At 39.3% G+C, this 22,419-nt stretch overlaps 1 protein-coding gene across 4 annotated transcripts; it reads right to left on the minus strand.

Moving 5' to 3' along the window:
- Nucleotides 1-21: 21 nt before the first annotated feature.
- LOC136708777 (blood vessel epicardial substance-like) lies at nucleotides 22-20,652 on the minus strand. 4 transcript variants are annotated; one of them, XM_066683568.1, is made up of 11 exons: nucleotides 20,028-20,652; nucleotides 17,031-17,139; nucleotides 16,715-16,901; nucleotides 16,581-16,592; nucleotides 11,960-12,181; nucleotides 8,828-8,952; nucleotides 7,240-7,427; nucleotides 5,979-6,087; nucleotides 5,653-5,820; nucleotides 3,619-3,760; nucleotides 22-712 (listed from the first exon to the last, which is right to left on the minus strand). In XM_066683568.1, the coding sequence occupies exons 1-11, from the start codon at nucleotides 20,522-20,524 to the stop codon at nucleotides 588-590; spliced, it is 1,884 nt and encodes a 627-aa protein (XP_066539665.1). In that variant the 5' UTR covers nucleotides 20,525-20,652; the 3' UTR covers nucleotides 22-587. The 4 variants fall into 4 exon arrangements, with proteins under 4 accessions (XP_066539665.1, XP_066539663.1, XP_066539664.1 ...); XM_066683566.1 differs by lacking the exons at nucleotides 16,581-16,592; nucleotides 16,715-16,901; nucleotides 17,031-17,139; nucleotides 20,028-20,652 and adding exons at nucleotides 12,715-12,758; nucleotides 13,171-13,288 and having other exon boundaries at nucleotides 11,960-12,212; XM_066683567.1 differs by lacking the exons at nucleotides 16,581-16,592; nucleotides 16,715-16,901; nucleotides 17,031-17,139; nucleotides 20,028-20,652 and adding an exon at nucleotides 13,171-13,245 and having other exon boundaries at nucleotides 11,960-12,212.
- Between the last annotated feature and the right edge of the window lie 1,767 nt (nucleotides 20,653-22,419).

Below are 22,419 nucleotides of genomic sequence, written 5' to 3' on the forward strand. Positions count from 1 at the left end.
GTTACATATCCTTAACACATATAACAAACAAACCAAAGAAAAGAAACTACTTGATTGTGAACACTTTTATACAAATGCCCCAGCAACAGTAAAATGTTTCACCAATTTAATAACTGACGTCTAACTGAAAATTTGGGCTAAGAATACTGAATCAGGAAAAAAACACTTTCGTTCCATATCTAATTACCAACTGGACAGACATGCATACGTAAATATCCTTATAAAAATCAATACAAGCCTGCCATCCAAACAAATCTGTAAAATCATGGACAATGCTTTTACACTTTCAAGTAGATGATGCTGAGACTATCTATACAAAAGAAAACAACAAATGCTAAATGTAAATATATTTCTGACAAGCCAATACATTAATATATTTAGAAAATCTTAGTAAAGAGAAATAGCAGGTTTCTACATTTATCTTTTCTCAAAAAGATGAAATTTTGACTTCATGACCTAATCTCAGTTGAGACATTCTATGTATTCTACATTCCTGAATAGATAGGGTGGCATTTTAGAGGCGACTAGCAGTCAACATTGTCTTCACACCACGGTCCACAAAATATCAGCTGATACAGAGTGTGATACTACACCTCCTCTGGGGTTCTAGTAATGGGTTTAGAGACTGAAGGCAATTCAGCTTCAAAAACATCATCTTCCATTGTTTCTTCTATCGGCTTCATTGTTGTGGTCTTACCCGTTGGTTTTTGTTCTGCAAACAAAAGGTTTGGTGAAAAAAGTGACAAATTATTGTATGTGCTTCTAAGGATTACAACAACAACAACAAAAACCTGGTTATGTCAAACACATGCAGTCAGATTAGCAAATCAAAATGATAATATTTTTCGAATATGGGATGGTTTCCCCATCAAGGGTTAATCATAGTCCTGGACTACGTTTTGAATTCTGATTCAATTGAAAGTCCACTGAAAGGAGGACAATGTCCAGGACCTAGCTTAATCCCTGTCTCTGAGACCAGCCCCATATGTCTTATGAAATAAACAGGCCTTCTTTTGGAAACACAGTAGGATTTACTGAGATTTTGGAGAGAAGAAGGTGGATGTGGTGAAAGTGGGGAGTGTTGTCTTCAAAAGTGATCAGCTGCTGTTTTACATCATTTTATAGACACCTCAGTAGTTACTATGGCATAATTTCCTCTATACTGAACTGTGTGCGTGTGTGTGTGTGTGTGTGTGTGTATACACACTGTGAACATTCCAACTAGTCTCAGATGTTCTGACGCATAAAAGCATGTGACAGCTCCCAAATAAATCTCATCAACAAAAGTAGGATGATCTTCATTCACGTCACACTGAGGTTTCCCCACTGTATTTTAAACATATCGGAAGTGCAATGTGTCAGCATTCAACTGCTATGTGATATATTGTTCCTGTAATATCCACTGTTAGAGGAGAAACAGTGATGATTAGGTCTGAGTATCAAAATTCTCCACATTAGATATATTTTGCTGTGGACAAAATTGCCTCAGTATTACAGAGTAGGGCTGAACTATAAATCAGTTTATGCTGAAGTTACAATTTTTTTTAACAATTTTCCAAACTCAGAAGTTGCATTTGTAAATACACTCTGTGACATTATTCTCAGTGGTTGAAAAATAAAATCTAATACACGTACAGCATGTGAATTGGAATGAAGGCACATTACATTCAGCATTCAAACGTCTAGTCCAGAGGTAATCAGATCCGGACCTTTGATTCGGGTTCCAGACTGGGATTTTACAATAACCCCTCAGGTGCTTTAGCAGTTGCAGATGTAGAATAACCCCAGCGGGTCATTTTAAAATCCTGGCCTCGAACCTTGATCCAAGGTCTTGATTGGATGGCCTCAGATCCTTAGACCTATCAATTATTTGATATGACCAGGGTTATTAGAGAAATATATTGGGATTATAAATATTTTATTGCAGTTGGACCAAAACCTTGTATCTTGCGAATTACTAAAACGAAGGACTAAGCATTTTTACCTTTTCATGGGAGTTAATATTGTAGCACTTTTTCCAAGTTAATATGGGGTCTGTGATATGCTTTGGTCAAAATACCACAAGGATTACACAACCTCATTCTCAACCTGTCTACACAGCTCTGTTCATAACAAGGTGTTTCAGCACTTTTCATTATTTTAAATGAGAATGACCTGCAGAGGCGATCGGCACAGGAGCCCCAGATGTGAGAAGCAGAGGCTTGGGTTTGTAGTTATGTTCTTTTGGTTTTCTTTCATCTCTTTTCTCATATTTGCCATATTTAATTACTACATGTTGTGTTTGTTTTGCTTGGTTTAACCTTGTCTTTGCCTATTCACTGCAAAACATGGGTCCAGCTAGGGCTGGGAGTTTAATCAAAAATTAATCGAAATTCAGTTCTTCTAATCGACATAATCTTGTCTATGTCGATTACGTTTATTATTTATATTCTGTTATGTCCCTACTGTGTGTTCATGTACTGTCCTTTTAAAATAACACTACCAAGCTAGTCACGTAATTCCGCACCTATCTGCCATATGGAAGCAACCTAAACGCAGAGTAACTAGGTCCAGTGCTCTGATTGGAGAGACACCGATGAGTAGTCTATAAACGCACCTGAATTTTACTTAAAATGTAGAATAAAATCAGAACCCCTTTTTATCCTATATTTTCTGACTTATGCATGCAACAATTTACTGGTTGGGTGGTCTTATTTCAGCTTGTGGGTTGTTCCAGATACCCAAATAAATGTAATTTTTTTCATATGTCCCATTGAAAAGACCTGTATAAACGTTTGTATCATTTCGGAATCTATTCATTAGGAAATAAAGTAAAAAAAAAACATACAATAATGAGATACAAGGTTCTGATCTGTGTAAATCCAAGAAGTATAGGTGCCTAAGCCAAGTATCATTCTGGTAACAAAATAACAAACTTTTGGATGATACCCAGCTGTAGTACAGACACATAAATGAAACTTGCAATATATCTATACCCCTTAAACTATCATTTAGATGCAACATGTTGAAGATGTTTAATACAGTCTTGAGTTGATTAAAAAGAATGTGTGTTTCTGACAGCTGATTCAGAATCACACAAACCAATCCATTTTGATGTTAATGGAGGACTCTATAACAGGTCAGGTTATGAGTGAAGACACACTGTAAGAACACTGGAAGAGTGTTAGGGATTCATAGTAAAATTCATACAGTGATTTGGTTATGTTTGACATGATGTTTGGAATGATTTTGGGGTCGGGGAAAGAAAATAAAACATCTTACAGCCTCATCAAGCACGATCTGAGGTCACAGCTAGAGGAGGGACAGGAGGAAATAATATCAGAGAAACACTAGCACAACATTATGAGCGCATATGGAAGGAGTAGGGCAGAAGGCATTTGGTTTATGACAATTCAGAACACTGGAAGAGATGATTGGAGTGGTGGAGATGAGGTTATATGAATGCAGGCTGAAATGAAGACAGGGAAAATCAGAGAGCAAGAGATGGAGGTAGAATATATCACAACTTTCTTGAACTTGGTCTATTGTTAATGCACAGAGTGTAACTATGCACAGTAATAAGTTGTGTTTGTAGGGTTAACGGCACAGGCATTATAACAGGGTGCTAGTGAAACTTACGCTGTGATGAGCTACCCGATCCCCCTCTCAGAATCTGATTGAGCACGTCATCTGTGTCACTGGTACTGGCCATGCTGTTCCTCATCTGCATCATGGACAGCTGGGAGCACAGACTTGGCTGCCTTTCCATCTTCTTAACTGCCTGCGATTCAACCACCATCACCATCATCATCATCATTATCACCATCATCAACATCTTGGTTAGTCACAGACATCATCTACACCCATATCCTACCCATTAACACTATCATAATTTCCTAGTAATAAAATGATCTGGATCACATTACTGTCATCCCTAAACACTAATTGATATACTGAAAATAGAAGAGAGTGGAATAAATGTATATGTTCCACAACACCTTGTAACTAATAGATCAGAGATTAAGGAAACACACTAAGTTGAAGCGCTGGCATTTCTGACAAAAGTGATATGGTCATAATGTTCTTCTTTGAGAACTGCCTGTTCTGGAGAAGAATTCTGTTTACATTTTGGCTTGTGATCCCACCCTCTGCCCTATTCCCAGTATTGTTTCCCTACCCCGGGTTGCCAGGTATGAAACAGAATAGCAGACAAACACAGTGTGCTGCAGTCATGAAAACAGAGATGATGTCGGATTCTACCAAACCAAAAAACCTCAGCATCTTTTCAATGGTTCCATGATCCAGTGACAGATTAAAATGACAGTAAATATGGGTGCTGCATTTGAAAAGGGAGATAGCTTGGAGGCAAACACAACTATGAATGGATGCTGTGGTGTAGTAAGCTTCAAGTACCTCAACTACTACTAGGGTTGGGTTTATTTACTTTTTTATTTCAACATTCGAGTACTCAAATTCATACAAATTGATACATGTGGAGTTGGCTTATCAAGATAGCAAATATTTGAATTATATAACTTGATCCTGCCTAGTGCTAAGTTCATTCAAATTTGTGACTGAATCAATGGATACGGTGAAATTTCACTAGCATATGTCAAATAATTTTACTGAAATGATGTACACTTTTTTGTGTAAATAGGTCGATTAAGGCATTTTTCATAGCGAGATGTAAGTCACATTGGCTGCAATTAGAAAGAACAGTAGGCTAATAGTTGAAACAAAGGTAAAATAATTCATACGTTAAACCAAATGCAGAGTGAGTATTTTTGGAGCATTCATTCATTGTCTGTAACCACTAGTTGTGGGTCTGGAGCAGTGGGCTTTTATTTTGGTATAATCTACTTAACCTTTGCTAACGTAGCCAGCTGTGTATTTAGCTTACACTGAGTTATATAAAATCCACATGACCTGGTTTATAGTGTGCAAACAATAAAAATATTACAAATATACACACTAGCACACTATTATTATACAGGGTAGGACGTGTTGTTGCTTGCAGTTGACACAGCTCTTAAACCTGTCTTGTGATCATTTCTGTAGGTTTGGTCCTCAACTTGGCAGCTTGTGACATTCACGTCTGGTGAAGAGGGGAAGGTTGGACTGCAGCAACCATTTTAAACTCTGGCTGTCAGTATTACAAAATTGCTCCTTTAGTTAAAATATCAATTAATTTGTATTTTCCTGATAACAATACAGACATAGATGTTCTGCGCACACACAGGATGCTTCTAAAAGTTCTATACAAAAACCAGAAAGAAACAGTTTAAGGTCATCATGCCTGAAGCCAATCTTTGTAATCTTTCAGTATTGGGCTGGGGAGCAGGGTAACTCTAGTCACTGGACTGGTGGCCCGCACTAATGCACCTGTGACTGAACACCATCCAGTCTTCACAGAAATTATCCAACATAAATCTTCCCCAGAAGAGTAGAGCTAGTTGGTGTAGCAAGGGTGATTCTCCCTATAAAGACCTTTCAGTTCTGAAGAAATGTTGGTTGAACAAATGTCTACAAACCTTTGGTCATATAATATTTTACTTTAATGGTAATATGATATGTGAATATGTAAACCATCTCTTGTATATTATAATAAATCACATATACACTTTAATATATTGACAAATTTTCCACAATATTCCACTGTCTTTGTGGTCTTACCTTGTCACTAAGTGTGGGGTCATTGAGGGAGTACAGTTTGTTGGTGATGTCTTTGCCAATGAGATAACGGAACACTTCATTCAGAAATGAGTCAGACTCCAGGAAATAAGTCAGTCGCTCTCTAGACCAACACAGGAACTTGCAATGTTCCTCTGCTGTGATTGTGACCTACAGATAAAGCGTTACACATCACCAACCGATTTCCCAACAGGTTTCTACATCATCAGTTGCGGCAAAGAAGCCAGTAGGATCAGCAGCTGCTCTGTATCATCTCATAAAAGTAAAATGTTATAACTATCACACAAGCTATAACTAATTCCAATTACCTGGAACTTTTCTCCTCTGTGCATCTGTGTTGATCTAAACTCTGGAGAGTCTATGAAGGCATTGGTGTAAATATTGTGAAGAAAATGGCCACGGTATGACACCTTCATTCTACAAAAAACCCAGAAGACGTAGTCAGGAAATGCAAACAAACTGTATTATATACAATATTACATATACATTATTACATATAACATAAGCATGTAATAGAATAGGCGGCACGGTGGTGCAGCAGGTAGTGTCACAGTCACACAGCTCCAGGGACCTGGAGGATCTGGGTTCGATTCCCGCTCCGGGTGACTGTCTGTGAGCAGTGTTCTCCCCGTGTCCGTGTGGGTTTCCTCCGGGTGCTCCGGTTTCCTCCCACAGTCCAAAAACACCAAAAACACACGCTGGTAGGTGGATTGGCGACTTAAAAAAAGTGTCCGTAGGTGTCTGTGTGTGAGTGAATGTGTGTGTGTCTGTGTTGCCCTGTGAAGGACTGGCGCTCCCTCCAGGGTGTATTCCCGCCTTGCGCCCAATGATTCCAGGTAGGCTCTGGACCCACCGCGACCCTGAACTGGATAAGCGTTTACAGATAATTAATGAATGAATGAATGAATGTAATAGAATAACAAAGATTATAAGATGTAGATTAATGTCAACATCAGATATACACTACATATACATAAACTTTCATCTAGAAGTGATAGGTCATTCCTTTCACTGAGAAAAAAAGAAAAATAAAATCTATTGGTCAGAATGCAATGAAGCAATTCACTCATTCATCCATTCATTCATTGCCTGATCTATCAAGAAATTACCAACAGGAAAAATTAAAAGCTGAAAAACATAATACAGTTTGCATAAGAACACCTGAAAATCTGGGACGTAGTGTGGTAATGTGGATGTGTAACTGGGAATATTTGGATAGTGAGGAACCAGAGAATGCAAGCAACTTCTGAACTGTGAAGGTGTGGAAAAAAGCAATTCAGATTTTTTTAAAAACTGAAAGAAAAGTCATGGTCTGTGACTTCTGCACAGTACTGTACATTTTAAATAGGCCACAGAATAAGAAATTAGCTAAAAAAGAGTATATCATGTAAAAAGCAACATCCTATATTTACACATTTAACTGCTGGAAAGTTGTCAAATGCCATGTAAGAACAAAGTCATGGCATTTAAAACACTCATTATCTAGCTGCAGGGTTAGAAAACATTGTGCTATAGAGCTACAGATGAAAATGATTTGTGTCTTTCTAGTGAAAATGCTGAGTCACATACTTTCCTTTCAGGAGAATGCTGAGGCGCTCATCCACTGAGGTTTTATCCTCGGCTGCGTACACTTGACCTTTCTTTAAGGTCTGGATCGTGCAAAATTGACTGGTCAGTCTCTGAAACAGAGCTTCCCGCACGTGCAGTGGCTCAAACATCCGTTTGTACAATGACCTCAGCTCACGGTCAATCTTAATCTGAGGTTAAACAAAAAGGACCATCAGAACTGATCTCAGTAGGATGTGAAATCTTTAAGAAAGAGAACATTTATTTGAAAAAAAGGCAGTAAAGGAGGGTTCAGCAGCGTGTGAAGGACACAGAGAGCCCGGCCTGAAGAACAGTCCCAGCGGTCTGTCCTGTCCTGCTTTTACAAAGTGCTAGAACACAAAGATTAGCCTCAGTTTTTAGGTGACACTATAACTCCTTTCTGTTGAACTGGAGTCAGGCGTTTCATTGGGGACTGGGCACATTGGATGGGTATTTTTGTATACATTATTTCTTTTGTTCTAGCAAATCAAATAACCACAGGTGCCCGGCAGAGCCATATTTAACACATTTCCTAAGGTGTAACATATTTCAGCACTTTTTCATTATATCACAATAAATAATTCTAGATAATTTACAATGTATAACCAATTTTCGATATTTGCTAAATTGTTCATTCAGATTTTTATGTTAATTTAATTTCAGAACACATTGAATAAGACCTTATTTAAAAGATATATATATATATATATATATATATATATATATATATATATATATATATATATATATATGTGTGTGTGTGTGTGTGTGTGTGTGTGTGTATTATAGTTATTTTTAAACATTGAAGAGTTGTGTGAGACTAAATAGAGTCTGCATTACTAAATAAACCAATAAACCAGATTAATAGAATAGTTGTTGTTGTCTGTATAGGTATCACTACTAAAATAAAACTTCAGTTTTTGTGAGCCCAGTTCCCAACACTGATTGGGAACACCAATCACATTTCTCTTCCACAATTAAACACAGACATGTCTCCAGATTTAACCCCCTGTAGAGCTGAAGACGTTGGAATTAGTTGGAAGTTGGAATTAGCAAGGAATCAAGTCGCAGAGTGGACTGTAACTAAACTGAGAGGCCCTAAGGTATCAAATACGAGGTTCTCTGGAGCTAATAGGGATGGTGTGGTCTCATTCTGTCAGCCACCGAAGCTGTAGTTTGGCTTCAACAATAACCTTTGGCTCCCTGAAGACTGAGAAAATGGTTTTAGTGGGAACTCCCATTAATAACACTTTTTCTAGCTATAACATTTTCTTATTCATTTGTTCTTGTCATTTCTTGAAGCCTCATTATTTTTAAAGGTAGCTCCTTTCAGATAATCTTTCATATTCTGTCTTGGGCCAAGAATGAGAGTGTAAATAAAGCCATTATAGCTGTAAAACATGTTGTTTGTCATTTCAACTCTTTCATCTACAGTTCAATCTATGAATACGGTGCTGAAAATATGCCACAAATCCACTCTGTTGGTAAAATAGCAATTCAGAGGACAAGGTCTTTACTGCAGTTTTAAAAAAATCACATCACACAGTGTACATTAACATTCAGTACTCACAGGTCTTCGCTTGTACAGCAAGAAGAAGAAATGCATGAAATTGACGAGGAGGAAAACAGAATTCCACACCAACACATCCAATGTACACCTGAACAGGGTGGTCCAGGTTATAAATAGAGAGCAGCCTGTGAAGATTAAAAGACATCAGAAGTATATTTTTCAATCTTAATATATATTGAAGGAGATATACAGAACATATTTTACTGTCAATGCCAATGCTGAACATTTAATACTTACAACCCTAAACCCCTTGGATCTCAGGCTTATTATTCATTTATAAAAACAAGATTTACTGTTTTGTAAAAATGTTTAATTTTCCCGAAACTACTATGTAACTAATATGTTTGCCTCAAGAAATTCAACGGTTTCACCTTTACTTAAAGGAGTTCACATATTTCACATTTGAGATTGATTCTAAGGACCTCTGACATTTCTATGTCAGATCTCTATTTATATCAATTGCTTGAATCATTGGTTAAGGCTAAAATAAAGAGTTTCTTCTTCCACTGGAATTTATTCAATTGCACTATCCATATCACACACATTGTTAAGAGTTGGAAAATTATGTGAATTTTCAAAGTTGGGAAATTTACCATGGGAATTAATGGGAATATTCAAAGCTAAACATGAGAAACTTACATATAGCTGATAAAAAATATACTGAAGCATAATCTTGGCTAAAATAATTAGATATGATACCAAAACAGTTGAGTAGCAAAGCTGTTCCTCAATCCCAGGCACATGGCACATTACACACTGAAGGGCTACTGAGACCACACCCCCTGCACTGTTCATTCCTCCATTACATGTACAGCACATGTCCAGATAATTTCTAGAAACCTGACACTCACCTACTGAAAGCAATCATTTGGACCAGGACTACCTAAAGTCAGGTAAGTTTTGACAAGGTTCATATATTTATTGACAGTAATAGCTTTGAAACCTCTAAGCAACTATTAAATCAAGGTGTAATCTCACAGCTGCTTGCTATCTGGTAAATCAGAAAAGCTTAATGAGCAATTAAGAGACTAGTTTACCAAGGCTAGCAGTCTAGCAAGAGGTTAGCTTACCAAGGCTAGCACAGGCTAGCTACCTGTATTTTTTGCCTCAATGAGTTTCTGTAACCAAGAATTAATACATATTAATTATTTATTTAACATTTTGAAGACAATTAGCTTTAGTGATTTTACACTTTGTCATTTAATTTAACAGAAAAATGCCATGTATATCAAATGTGTCATTGTTATTATTTGTATTGCTATGCCTTCAAAAAAAAGTTCATTTATGATAGTGTATGATATAGATCCTATAAATTATCCAATATTTCCTATTAATTCCAATAAATTCCCAAAGTTCTAAAAAATTTCCATGGAAAGTTTACATTTTGGAATATTTTCAGTTCCCATGGAAAGTTCCTGGAAATTTAATTTACTGGAAATTTATCAGGAACTTTCCACCACTTTGTACACACACCGTCAACTTAGGCAGGCAAGAATATTCTTTTGCAGGATCCTTTCTGTATTCATAGCAATTCCTGTGTGTGATCCTGCTTGTGCTATGCAAAACGTTGCAAAGTTACCAATAACCTGTTTCTGTAACCAAAACAAAGCCAGCTTCCAGAGCGCTGCACTGACTCAAGTTCTCCTTTTTAAACCAGTAAAAATCACCATATTGTGAAATGAGCATAGATATCTGATTCAGAAATCTCAATTCATCCTCTGGTTTTTGCTCTCATGTTTTTTTGTTATTATTCCAAACTCAAGACTATTGGTGAAAGTGGGGATTTAGCAAATTGAGAAAAACCTGCAAAATTGAGTTTTGCTTTAAAGCACCCTCTTCAACCCAACGGTCCAATATAACAACCACATTACCACAGCAACAACCAAAACTGTGGTCAATCTCACAATCCCTCCTCCCATCTCTTATGAACATGACCACAAGTTGACTAAACTCCTTCACCAGGAAGAAAGAGTCTCTCTCTTGAACTGGAGGGAAACAGATATGATAAATATATAAACAGATTTAAATGGGAGTCAGAAGGTTTTACTCCAAGTAACTAGTCATTTTGGAGCATTTCTATTGGTCCATTCATCATTAAATTTTCACAGAGTTTGAAGGACAGCTACTGTGTCCAAATGATGTAGTACACTAAAAAAAAAAAAAAAAAAAAAACAGATACGTGTTTTTGGAGCAAAATTATAGTCAAAAAATGCATATGACATAAAAACTTAAGTTACTAAAAATTCCTAAACATCTATTAGAATTGCTAAAATATAAAATGTTTAACTCCTGCTTTAAATGCGATGTTCACAATTGTAATCAAAAAACACTTTTTATAAAATTCAGAAGATGTTTTCTCACCATGTGCTAGCTCTCCAGGCTTTTTGTGGCCTGGGAACTGTTCTAATATGTTTATGAAACCCTGAGAGCAAAGAGTGAATAAAAACTTACAGAAAAGTTCAACTTCATCAATGTACAAACAACAGTCATTTTTCTCTTCAAATTTACTGTTCCACCTTAAAAGATGTGGAGCTTCTGAACGTGAACAAACCAGAGAGAACTGCAGTTCCACACATTGGTGGATGTTCCTTTAACATACAAAATGGCTGTACACTGATTTGGAAGGTTTTGATGGCATTCAGCCATAGAAACATTAGTGATGTTGTATGGTAAGTTAAGCTGGTTTGCCGATGCTCCAGAGTGTTAAAGGACATTGTAGCCTACATGCACAACTCTTTAAAATAATTGAAATCACCTTATAATAGGTGACTACAAATTTTCTGCCTTATATATTTGTTTTGTTGCTTGGATTATGTGGACTGTTTATGTGTGATCTCTTCCTTTCATCAAATGGGAATGTCTCACATGGTTAAGTTTAAACGTACAGAAACCACATTTCCATTAAACAAACAATCTGAGAAATAGACTTTACCACAAATATTTTTGTTTTCCACCAATACAAATTAAACAAAGAATTGTGATATGAACCTGACAGCATTATACACTGTGAATGGTATGTCTCCCACCACTACACTGTCTAGATGTTAAAGACTGTTCCAAGGACATGTCAACAGTATATCCCTGAGTTACAGTCTTTGTTTGTGGTGGCCAGCAGAGGGCGTTGAGTCTGACCTGTCATCAGTAGAAGTCTGAGGAGGATCATGTGCAGGCCCACTGTGGTGGGAATGAGCAAACCCACAAGTAAACTCAGGTTTCCGAGGTGGAAGAGCAGATGATGAACTTTTTCCCACTCCTGGCAGCTTGTCACGTTTGGCGTTATCTCGGATAGACCATAGACAGTGGGCACACTGGAGACCAGTGGAGCCATGGTCGTGTAGATAAGATTGTTTAGCTCTGGTGTGGCTGACATTATTAGAGGCAGAGACTAGAGAGGAACGAATGGAAAAACTAGTGAAAGCACAGTAACAGATTTGAGAAAAAAACTGTGAGGCAGATTATATAAGAGTTAGTGTGTGGAAGAGAATATATCTGTAGTATTGCTTTTACAGTCCAAATACTCTTGGTGGCACTCACACATTTCAAAACTGTACATTTCAAAACTAAACACCACATCAGTTATAATGTTGATATTCCATGATGTAGCAAATACATCGTTAGCTTAGTGGACAAAGTAGAGAAAATGACAAGTTAAAGGACAATATTTGACTACATTCAAATATTCAAATAGTTGAATTCTGACTTCACGGTTTTGGATCTTAAACCCCCTCATATAAACAATCCTAGCCTTTGCAGAAGAACATACAGCGGACGTTCCCATATTTTCTCCCCTTCTTTACCGCACTAAACTTTCAACATTTAGCCTCGTCTTCGACAGAGAAACGCTGCAAATCAAATGACACCAAAACACAGCAAAAGCCAACACTTACCGGACTTTGTCCTGAGCCGTGACACAGTGTGTACCCGCCTCTGACTGGAGTTAAACAAGAAAAAGAGTCAGAGACGAGGCTGGGGTTGTGTGAGTGTGAGCTCTAGCGGGGGGCTGCACAGTGTGAGTAGCGCATTCCTCCGAGCTGACAGACATCGACTAAAATGGGCAAGAAGCGTAGCGACACTCGTCCGTATCTCCTCTCTCTCTTCTGCAGTGACTACTCCCGCCGCCAGGAGGAAACCGCCGCCATTCAAAGACTACACACTATTGAAATGTACACTGGCGCTTAGTCCTTACTTCTCTCTCTCTCTCTCTCTCTCTCTCATTTAGAAACGTGTTCATTAAAAGTATTCCACCAATGACAACATTTTCCTACCTTAGTTACATTATGGAGGTATATTTCGTGCAAACCCCCTGAGCATATGAGAAATTTGTAGTTGTAGAAAATACTCACACGTGTATAATTAGCAAACAAAATATTTGCAACTCCTGAAGAGATTTTCTCTGTGAATTCAAATGTATTTATACAGGGGGGGTTAGGTGGTAGGTGGATTGGCGACTCAAAGGTGTCCGTAGGTGTGTCTGTGGTGCCTTGTGAAGGACTGGCGCTCCCTCCAGGGTGTATAAGATAGCCTAGTGGGTGTAATGTTATTATTATTATTATTATTATTATTATTATTATTAACCTGTTAAGAATTGTTCCAGAAAGCCCTGCCCAGCTTTGCAGTCTGTCTAAAATGATGCTCTGATCCACAATATTAAGAACTAGCACAGATAGAGAGATGTAAATTTACATATTCACAGGCTACATAAAAAACAGTGCATGCAATTTCTTGATTTACCATAAATTTGTTTGAAATATATTTTAGTAATCTGCTGTAGAATAGTTTATAACCTGATTTTTGAGATAGGTATCTCTAAGAAAAAAAATAAGACCAAAAAATTAATATGTTTCTTTCGTTTAAGATTTAGATTGTATCTGGAGCTTAGAGATAACTTTACTACAATCAGTAACTACAAATATAAACAAACATCAAACATGAGGTGTCCCACAAAGGTCAAACCACTAGGACAAATCCTTAAATGTAATAAAATTGCTTATCATAACTGCAGATGACACTCAAATCTATTTATCTCTGTCATCAGGTGACTACACTCCCTTTGACTCTGTAGTAAATAATTGGTTAAAGCAATGTTTCTTCAGCTAAGCAGATAAGACAGATGATTTTATTTGGCAGGAAGAGGGAACTGCTCATCTAAACACAAGAGCTCTGAGGACTAAAGACCACATCAGAAATATTTGCATAATACCGTACACAGACCTGAACTTCAACAGCCAAATAAAGTGTGCCTTTTATGATCTCAAGAACCTATCAAAGTTAAACATTACATACCATGACCAGACTTTTTGAAAAACTAATTCAATTATTCATCTCCAGCAGGTTGGACTACTGCAATGGTCTCTTTACTGGACTTTTAGTCCACAATTAGACAGCTACATCTTATTCAAAATCCTTACCAGAACAAAAGGATGTAAGCACATTACTCGGGCCCTCAGGTCATTGCGCTGGTTACTGATTAAATACAGAATTGACTATAAAGGGCCTTGGACCAAAATATATTACTGATCTGCTTGAAACGTATGAAGCCAGTAGGCCTCTCAGACCAACGAGTAATCCTAAAATCTCATATCGGTTGAACAAAATTGTATATAAAAAAAACCATAATGCCTTTTAGAATTACCACAGATACTAATTGTAACTTGAGTTGTTACACTTTCAGTAATGTAGGTAGCCATCTACCAAATTTAGAGACACTTTCACCTTAAGCAATAAAAACACAGCAAAAATATATCAATATTACCCATATGGAGCAGGAATAGAGCAATATAATCATCTGGGGTTCGTGCGTTTCACCATTTGGGGTTCTCTCTGTTGTCTCTAAAAATCTCCAAATGCCTTCTGCTATGAGCAGAGAGACAGAAGTAATGTAAAGTTTAAAAATAATAATAATAAAATAAAAAAAAAGTAAAGCTTAGCATACTGGACCAAGACCTGGACTGGACCGTTTTTAATGATTTACAGATACTGGGGCTTTGTAAACATGCTCGGTTTCAAGCATGCAAACAGACTGGAGAACTAGCAAAGGAGCAAGGAGAGCTGGTGAGGAAACATCTACTGAATATTATAAAAAGTGTTTCTGATCACCATCATGACTTTCACCTTTAAAAAGTGATTAAATATATCTTTATTCTTTCATTCAGTAGGTCTGGATTTTTAGGAAGTTAGTTATTACATTTATGATATGTCTTTTATCATATTAACAACACCACAAGGACATCACAACAAGCGGAAATCTTGATTCTCACTGAGAGGGCCCTAATTGGCCTGACTAGGGCAAATGATCGTGACAGGAATTCTACATTGAGAAACTCTACACACAGTTTAATATTACAACAGACATCGCAGTTTGAACAATAAACCAGTTTGCAACATTGTTATATTAGCTGGACTTGTTTAAAGTTGTTTAAATGATATATTTCCTCCTTACATCTAAGAAATGCACTGTAAGGTGTCATGCCAATTTCCTTCTGTATGAATAAAGGATTATTTTATTTTATCATATTAGAAGATGAACAATCCATTGCAGAAGGATTCCTACAAAAATGATTAAATCTTCATTTAGTTTAAATCCAATATCTCAAACTGCATGAGGGGCCTATTTGAGAGATTGTTGCTGGATGTTGAGCAAAACGGTTCAAACAGCACTACGTGTTGATAATGGGCATGATTTACTGTATTTGTCTTGGAAGTCGACCAAGTGAATATCAGCACCATGGTCAGCGTCATTCAAAACACCGGAAGTATGTTAAATACAATGGATCACATTACTGGTGTGCGTAATGAAGACAGGGGCAGCATAAACACTACAGCAGTGCCTTTATTGGAGGTTTTAAAGGCAGGAGCTATTGTCTACAGTCAGACTGAGACATTCCCTCGTTAAAAATCCAGAAGCGCTATTGAATTTGTGCATAGAGAAAAGATAAACATATCACAACCAAACAAGGCGTGAGAAGGCATGAAAAAAACAGAACATTTAACAGTGTAAAATAACAATATGAACATGTAAATAAATACAGAGTAGTATGCAAATGTTTGGACACCCCATGTCACATTATACACATTCCAATCACAGATGACCACCTCCTTGGTTGTTCACCTACTGTCCGTTCACTCAGTTCCACTGTTAACACAGGTCACTCTGTAACAGGTTGCTCTGCCTATTTTGTTATTCCCCTTTTGACCCTGTTCTTTAATAGTCAGGACTGTAAAGTAATGTAAAGTCTGGGACAGAAGATCATCAATTGCTGCACGGTGTGTGTTGGTCGTCCTCTAGTCCTTCATCAGTGGAAGCAGGATGACGCTGTTGGCTTTGAAAACTCCAGCAACCCTGCTGTGTCTGATCCACTTTTACCAGCACAACACAAGCTAACACACCACCACCATGTCAGAGTCACTGCAATGAAAAGAATGATCCATAACAGACATGCTCATGTGGTTTGTGGAGGTTGTAACTATTGAAATGTAGGGTAAAAGGAGGATAACAAAGTATGCAGAGTAACCGATGGACTCTAGTCTGTAATTGTAGAAGTACAGAACACTTGTTGGCACATTTTAGTACTGAAAGATTATTATTTACTGAGATTCCACATTCGATGACATAATAGCAGCAAATAAACAGTAACTGGGTTATTAAATGTGCAGAAATGATAACATTAACACATTTAGGAAATCAGCCTGGCCATTTGACCATGCAGTGTCCCCCATACTTTCCCACATGACTTCACGTAAATGTGCTATGAACTGAAAAAAGAGACTTGTGTTTTTAAGACTTGCTGTCCACTGTCTTGAGCACTCTCTTTCTGTTTCTGCTGGGCCGGGGAGGGGGCACAGCGCCTGTTCTCTTGGAGTGTGCTCCGTGGCAGAAGCTGGGCAGGCGGAGGTCGTATCTAAAGCCCCGTTCGTCCAGTGCCGCCGTGTTCAGGGAGAAGATCTTTTCCGCAATGTCATTGCGCACGAGCAGCGCAAAGATCCGCGCAATGTAACGATGCTGCGCAAAGAGCAGATACAGCTTCTTACGCCTCCACGCCACGTACCGGCAACGGCTGTCTGCTCTCAGAGTCACCTGGACAATGGGACAGGAAGGGGAAGAGAGAGAGAGAGAGAGAGAGAGAGAGAGAGAAAGTGATCACTAGCGTCCAGCTTGGAAAGGTCAGCTGGAATGTGAAGAGGGAAAACACAGCTGGCAGCAGACCTGAAACTCCCCCTCCTCCGAGGGTCTGAGGGAATCCCACTCTGGAGAATCCAGGAACTGGAAGGGGTAGATGTGGTGCAGGAACTCTCCATTCACTGACACCCGCACTCTGAGGAGGTTGGAGAGGGGACAGAACTACATACATTTTACAGCTAACTTTACTGTTCATACATTCACCGTGGTGGTGCCTTTTAACTGTCACTGTGGTACTGTACCTTTTACTGTCACCATGGTGATATCATCAAGGGTAGGACTTCAATACATTTTGTTAGGGAACAGATTTTTAACCTGTATTGTTTTCTTATGTCCCTTTCAAATCCTTTTTTTTTATTTGTGCTAAACAAAAATAATTGGTGGTGCACGGTGGCGCAGCAGGTAGTGTCGCAGTCACACAGCTCCAGGGACCTGGAGGTTGCGGGTTCGATTCCCGCTCCGGGTGACAGTCTGTGAGGAGTTGGTGTGTTCTCCCTGTGTCCGCGTGGGTTTCCTCCGGGTGCTCCGGTTTCCTCCTACAGTCCAAAAACACACGTTGCAGGTGGATTGGCGACTCGAAAGTGTCCGTAGGTGTGAGTGTGTGAGTAAATGTGTGTCTGTGTTGCCCTGTGAAGGACTGGCGCCCCCTCCAGGGTGTATTCCCGCCTTGCGCCCAATGATTCCGGGTAGGCTCTGGACCCACCGCGACCCTCAACTGGATAAGCGGTTACAGATAATGAATGAAATACTTATAGATATTTACCTTTTTTTTTTGAAAATATGATTTACTGTATGTTTACGGAACACACATTATACACAATAAATGTACTGGTACATGAGCTGTTTTTGTCTCACAGTGCTTTTTTCAGCACCCAAAGAACTTTCACTATGACTCTATCCATTCATTCATTCATTCATTGTCAGTAACCACTTATCCAGTTCAGGGTCATGGTAGGTCCAGTGGGAGCAAGGGGGCATGGCAGGGACACACCCTGGAGGGGGTGCCAATCCTTCACAGTGCAACATACACTCACACCTATGGACACTTTTGAGTCGCTAATCCACCTACCAACGTGTGTTTTTGGGCTGCGGGAGGAAACCCACACAGACACGGGGAGAACACACCAAACTCCTCACAGACAGTCACCTGGAGCAGGCCTCAAACCCACAATCCCAAGACTCTTCATTAGCTGTGAACAAAATACTTTTAAAATTTCCTCTCTAATTAGTGGTTTTATTTCTCCAGAATCTCACTTGCACAACAACAAACACTGAGGAAAAAACAGTTTGTGATCTGTTCTCAGATCAGTTGTTCTGTTCTGAAGTAGTTTGGTAGCAATTATTTGTTCCAAATTTTAACTGATATAATGTACATTTACAAAAGTATATGTCATTGGTCGAGAAAAGTTTATAATGTATTACTCCAGCATACATCAATTGTCATAGCGCTTTCCGGTGTGAAACTGAGTAAAAAAGTTATTCAGTGGCATTCACTCTTTAGAAATTATTGTGGTCTATGTCGGTTTTGAAGAGTGTATCTTTCTATCAAATAATTCTCTTCAGTGAAGTGTTACCAAGGACGTGTTCTTTAGGTTACACCCCTCTATGGCGGCCGAGAAGGGCAAAAAAATGTACAAAAAAAGAACACATTTACACAGTTAAAAACACTTTTACCGGCCCAAAACACATTTACAAACGGCCAAAACAACTTTACAAATGACAAATCGGACGGAAACGGTAGGCACAATATACAGGAAGTGCTGCTGACATTTGACAGTCAAACTGCTTGGTGGGGAAGAACAGAACGGAGTTCGGGAAGTTTTGAGTCCATTTTTGAGTCCATTCGTAGCTTTTTTTTCATGTGGGAAGTCTATGGGGTTTTTAAATAGAGCAGAAAGAAGAAGGAGATGCACAGGTGACGTCTAAACCGTGTAAAGGTGACGTGTAAATGTTACCGAAAGTAAGTGGACTGTAAATTCTAGCTATAGACCAAACATGGTTTGAAATTACACTCGCAAACTACATTCACTTCTTCCCTGCGAAGCAGTTTGTCTGACGAACTGTCAGACAAAGTTGTCAGCAACTTCCTGTTTGTAAAGTGTTTTGGTTGTTTGTAAAAGTGCGTTGGGCTGATAAAATTGTTTTGGCAGTTGGAAAAGTGTTTGGGGCTGGTAAAAGAGTTTTGGCCGTGTGTAAAAGTGTTTTACAGCTTGTAAAAGTGTTTTTAAGTTTGTCCCTCTCGGCCACCGTACATACAACCACATTTTCAAGGATTATATGGTAAAAGTAATGGTTCAGTGCAAACGTAATGAACCACCGGAATGCATAAATACTTATTTGATTGTTTAAGTAGTATTTAAATAGCGTTGCTATAAAAGGCTTATCTATTTTTAAGAATCTTTTCTTGGAAATATAAAGAATTTCTAAGAATTCATTATACACCTTAGTTCAGTCATTCATTCGTTCATTCATCTTCCCTAATCGCTTCAGCGTGATCAGGATTGCAGTGGGTCTGGAACCTCTCCAAGTTTACTAAAGAGAGCTGGTGTAAACCTACACTGTGAATAACAGTTGGTTTGCAGTAGTCCCTAAATAATCATTTGAAATCATACTTTAATATTCGCCCGTTAATGACACAGCCTATGATCTCCAAAATAATAAGCACAGAGTGAAATGAGATGATCTGGAGCATCTGCAAACAAGCACAGGCTCAGCTCTTAGCCGAAGGGCTATAAAGCCTCCACTGGTCTGTGGAAGAGTGGAACTGTGTTCCTAAGAATAATGGCGCTCCAATACCTTTGGGAAGGGTCGGAATTCCGTTTGTGAACCCGAACTAAGCATCCAACATCAGTACCTGACCTCATTAGTGCTTAAGAGGCTGGATGCAGTCCGATCCTCACAGACATGGTCCAGCATGGGGCAAAGTGGGGTCAAACACCTATTATCCAGTATTCTGAACTCCAGAAAGAAGGATAAATGAGTAGGTGTCCATAAACCTTTGGCCATAGAGTGGTCTCAACTCACCTGCCGGACAGGAGCACGGACAGTTTGTCGATGGGGGTCTTGCCCTCGATGGCGAAAAAGTGATCCTTCTCCATGGTTAGGATCTGGCCCTCGGTGCACGCCATTATCTCCCCATACTGCGCGAGCGAGACCCCCAGCCTGCGGAACAAGCGCGCGTACAGCTCCTGCAGCTCCGCGCAGAAAACACCGCTGCGCGCGCGGTGAGCCACATGCAGCGCCTGCGCGGCGCACAGCACCGAGAGCGCGCACGGCCACGCGGACGCGCCCGCCGCGCAGTCCGCCGACCACGCGTGGAGAGAGCAGCAGAGGAATCCCAGCGCGAGGAAACTGAACATGTACAACTGACCGTAGAAACCACTGCCGCCCATGAAGCCCAGCACCAACAGAATGTGCCCCAAGTGGAACACGGCGCCCTCGGGGGTCTCCTGCCACTCGATACACGGCGCGTGCTCGACCTCCGACAAGTTCGAGCTCTTCGAGAAAGACACTGGATCCATGGTCAGCAGTGGACAGCCTTACAAACTACTCCTACAAGTCCAGGCAGTACACCCGGGCTGGAATCACATTGTGTGCAGTGCGTTTAGGATCCAGAGGTATCAGACTCTGAGCAGAACCCACAGAGCTGGTCTCGTGTCCGAAAATGTCACAGTCTGACTCTGATCTAAAATATGATCCGCGTCGCGAACGGCGTCTGCGAGGTCCTGATGTCCGCCAAGTCAACAGTGCCCCTCTAAACGCTGGTCTCAAATGCAGACCAAGTTCCTGCTGTAAGAAGCGAAACAAGACAGAAACTGGTCTGAAATGTCTTTGAGGTAACTGATGGTACTGATGTAAACACTTAGTTGTAAACCTCATTGTAGAGAATGTGTAAATAAGGTGAATACAACATAACACCTCAGATTTATCATACACAGTAAACTCACCAGTGTTAAATCAACACTATTAATTAATTAACATTGTTAGTGTAATAATTTAACACTAAATGTTAAGTTTACACTAATAGTGTTGATTTAACACTGGTGAATTTGCTGTGCATCTGAATCATTATCAGTAATCCCCTAAAAAGCTTGGGGGTGGGTTCTGGTGTCATATCCTCCTCAAAACGTTACATAGTGCAATGTCTGCAGTGCTGTGCACAAGAGTAGCAGTAACAGAGACTCTATTCTCCCTATTACAGGTCAGTGGCTCTTGAATGATTTCAAATCTGTAAATCACTACTTAGTGTTCATTTAATTCCTCATTGACACATAACTCTAGGAGACACCACAGCATTTATCCAAAACAGATTGTGGATTTTTTTTTACACTACGGCTATTTAAAAAAAAAAAATGTCTGCCAGCATCAGGGTTGACTGAATGTCAAGTTCCAGGTACAGAGCAAGATTGTGTGCCTTCAAATGTGTCAGCTTTAACCAGAAGTTTAACTCAAACTCAAAAATGTAAAGTAGCCCAGCAACTAACATCTTTCAAATGGCAGGGAAAATGAGCCATCCACTAGGATTTGTTGAACGAAAATACCAGATCTATCAACATTATTTCTCTTTCACTATTTCTTGAGGAAATCATAAGTGCTTCTGTCACTCCCTGTCACTTGTTTTTTTAAGACAGATTAAATGGAGGTGCGAAACACATTAGTAATATAATCATTCTCACTAAAGCCGCAATACTGAGAAATTAGATCCCAGTGTTTACAGGTACCTTCCAGCCCCTGCGTAGGAAGAAATTCACTTCATTATATTCAGTCTGTTGCTGCTGGAGAACACCCTTGATTTCCACACAGCAAGCTGTGGTTCCAGCTCAGACATGAACACTTCACAATACCAGTAACTGTCCTTGGGCAAGACCCCTGACAATACTCCTGTAGGTTGGTCTGGATAAGAGCATTTGTCAAATAAGTAAGATGCTAAGCTAAATAGCCTTACGCAATTCACAGACCTGGCAAATGCGTTTGTTCAGTGCTGTATCGAAGGTAAGCTCGTTTGGAAAGAAAACAACTGGAAACTGAGGTATAAACAAGTGTTTCTTGTCTCATTTACCTGAATCTGCATCCTTTTCCTCTTAAGGTGTAATCATGAGGAAGGAACAGAAGAACCCCACTGGTGAAACTCTGCGGACTTATGCGTGTAATGCTGTGTATCTGTGTGCAGTGACATTGGCTCAGTCCTCTCTCAGAGCTAAATCAGTGCCTTGGCCCTCTAGCAGACAGCAGTGCTCTTTCTGGTCTAAAATAGCTGCTACAGTTCCTGTTGGGCTACCTGGCAGTGGAAGGTGACTTTGCAGTGCTCTGGGCTGGAAAGGAAAGCTCACCTGAGTGAGAGATTGAGGACAAGTGTTTGCTCTAGGCCCGGCAGTGTGAAAATATGACCTACATTTCACAGAAATAAAACCCTCCA

This window comes from Hoplias malabaricus, chromosome 10 (assembly GCF_029633855.1).
Source record: "Hoplias malabaricus isolate fHopMal1 chromosome 10, fHopMal1.hap1, whole genome shotgun sequence".
NCBI lineage: Eukaryota > Metazoa > Chordata > Actinopteri > Characiformes > Erythrinidae > Hoplias > Hoplias malabaricus.

Coding starts and splice junctions, on each gene's coding strand:
- LOC136708777 (XM_066683568.1), bottom strand. CDS start 20,524: ATGGATCCAGTGTCTTTCTCGAAGAGCTCGAACTTGTCGGAGGTCGAG. Junction 17,140..20,027: donor TCCGTGCTCCTGTCCGGCAG/GTGAGTTGAGAC, acceptor CAACCTCCTCAG/AGTGCGGGTGTCAGTGAATG. Junction 713..3,618: donor ATCGGGTAGCTCATCACAGC/GTAAGTTTCACT, acceptor TTTTGTTTGCAG/AACAAAAACCAACGGGTAAG.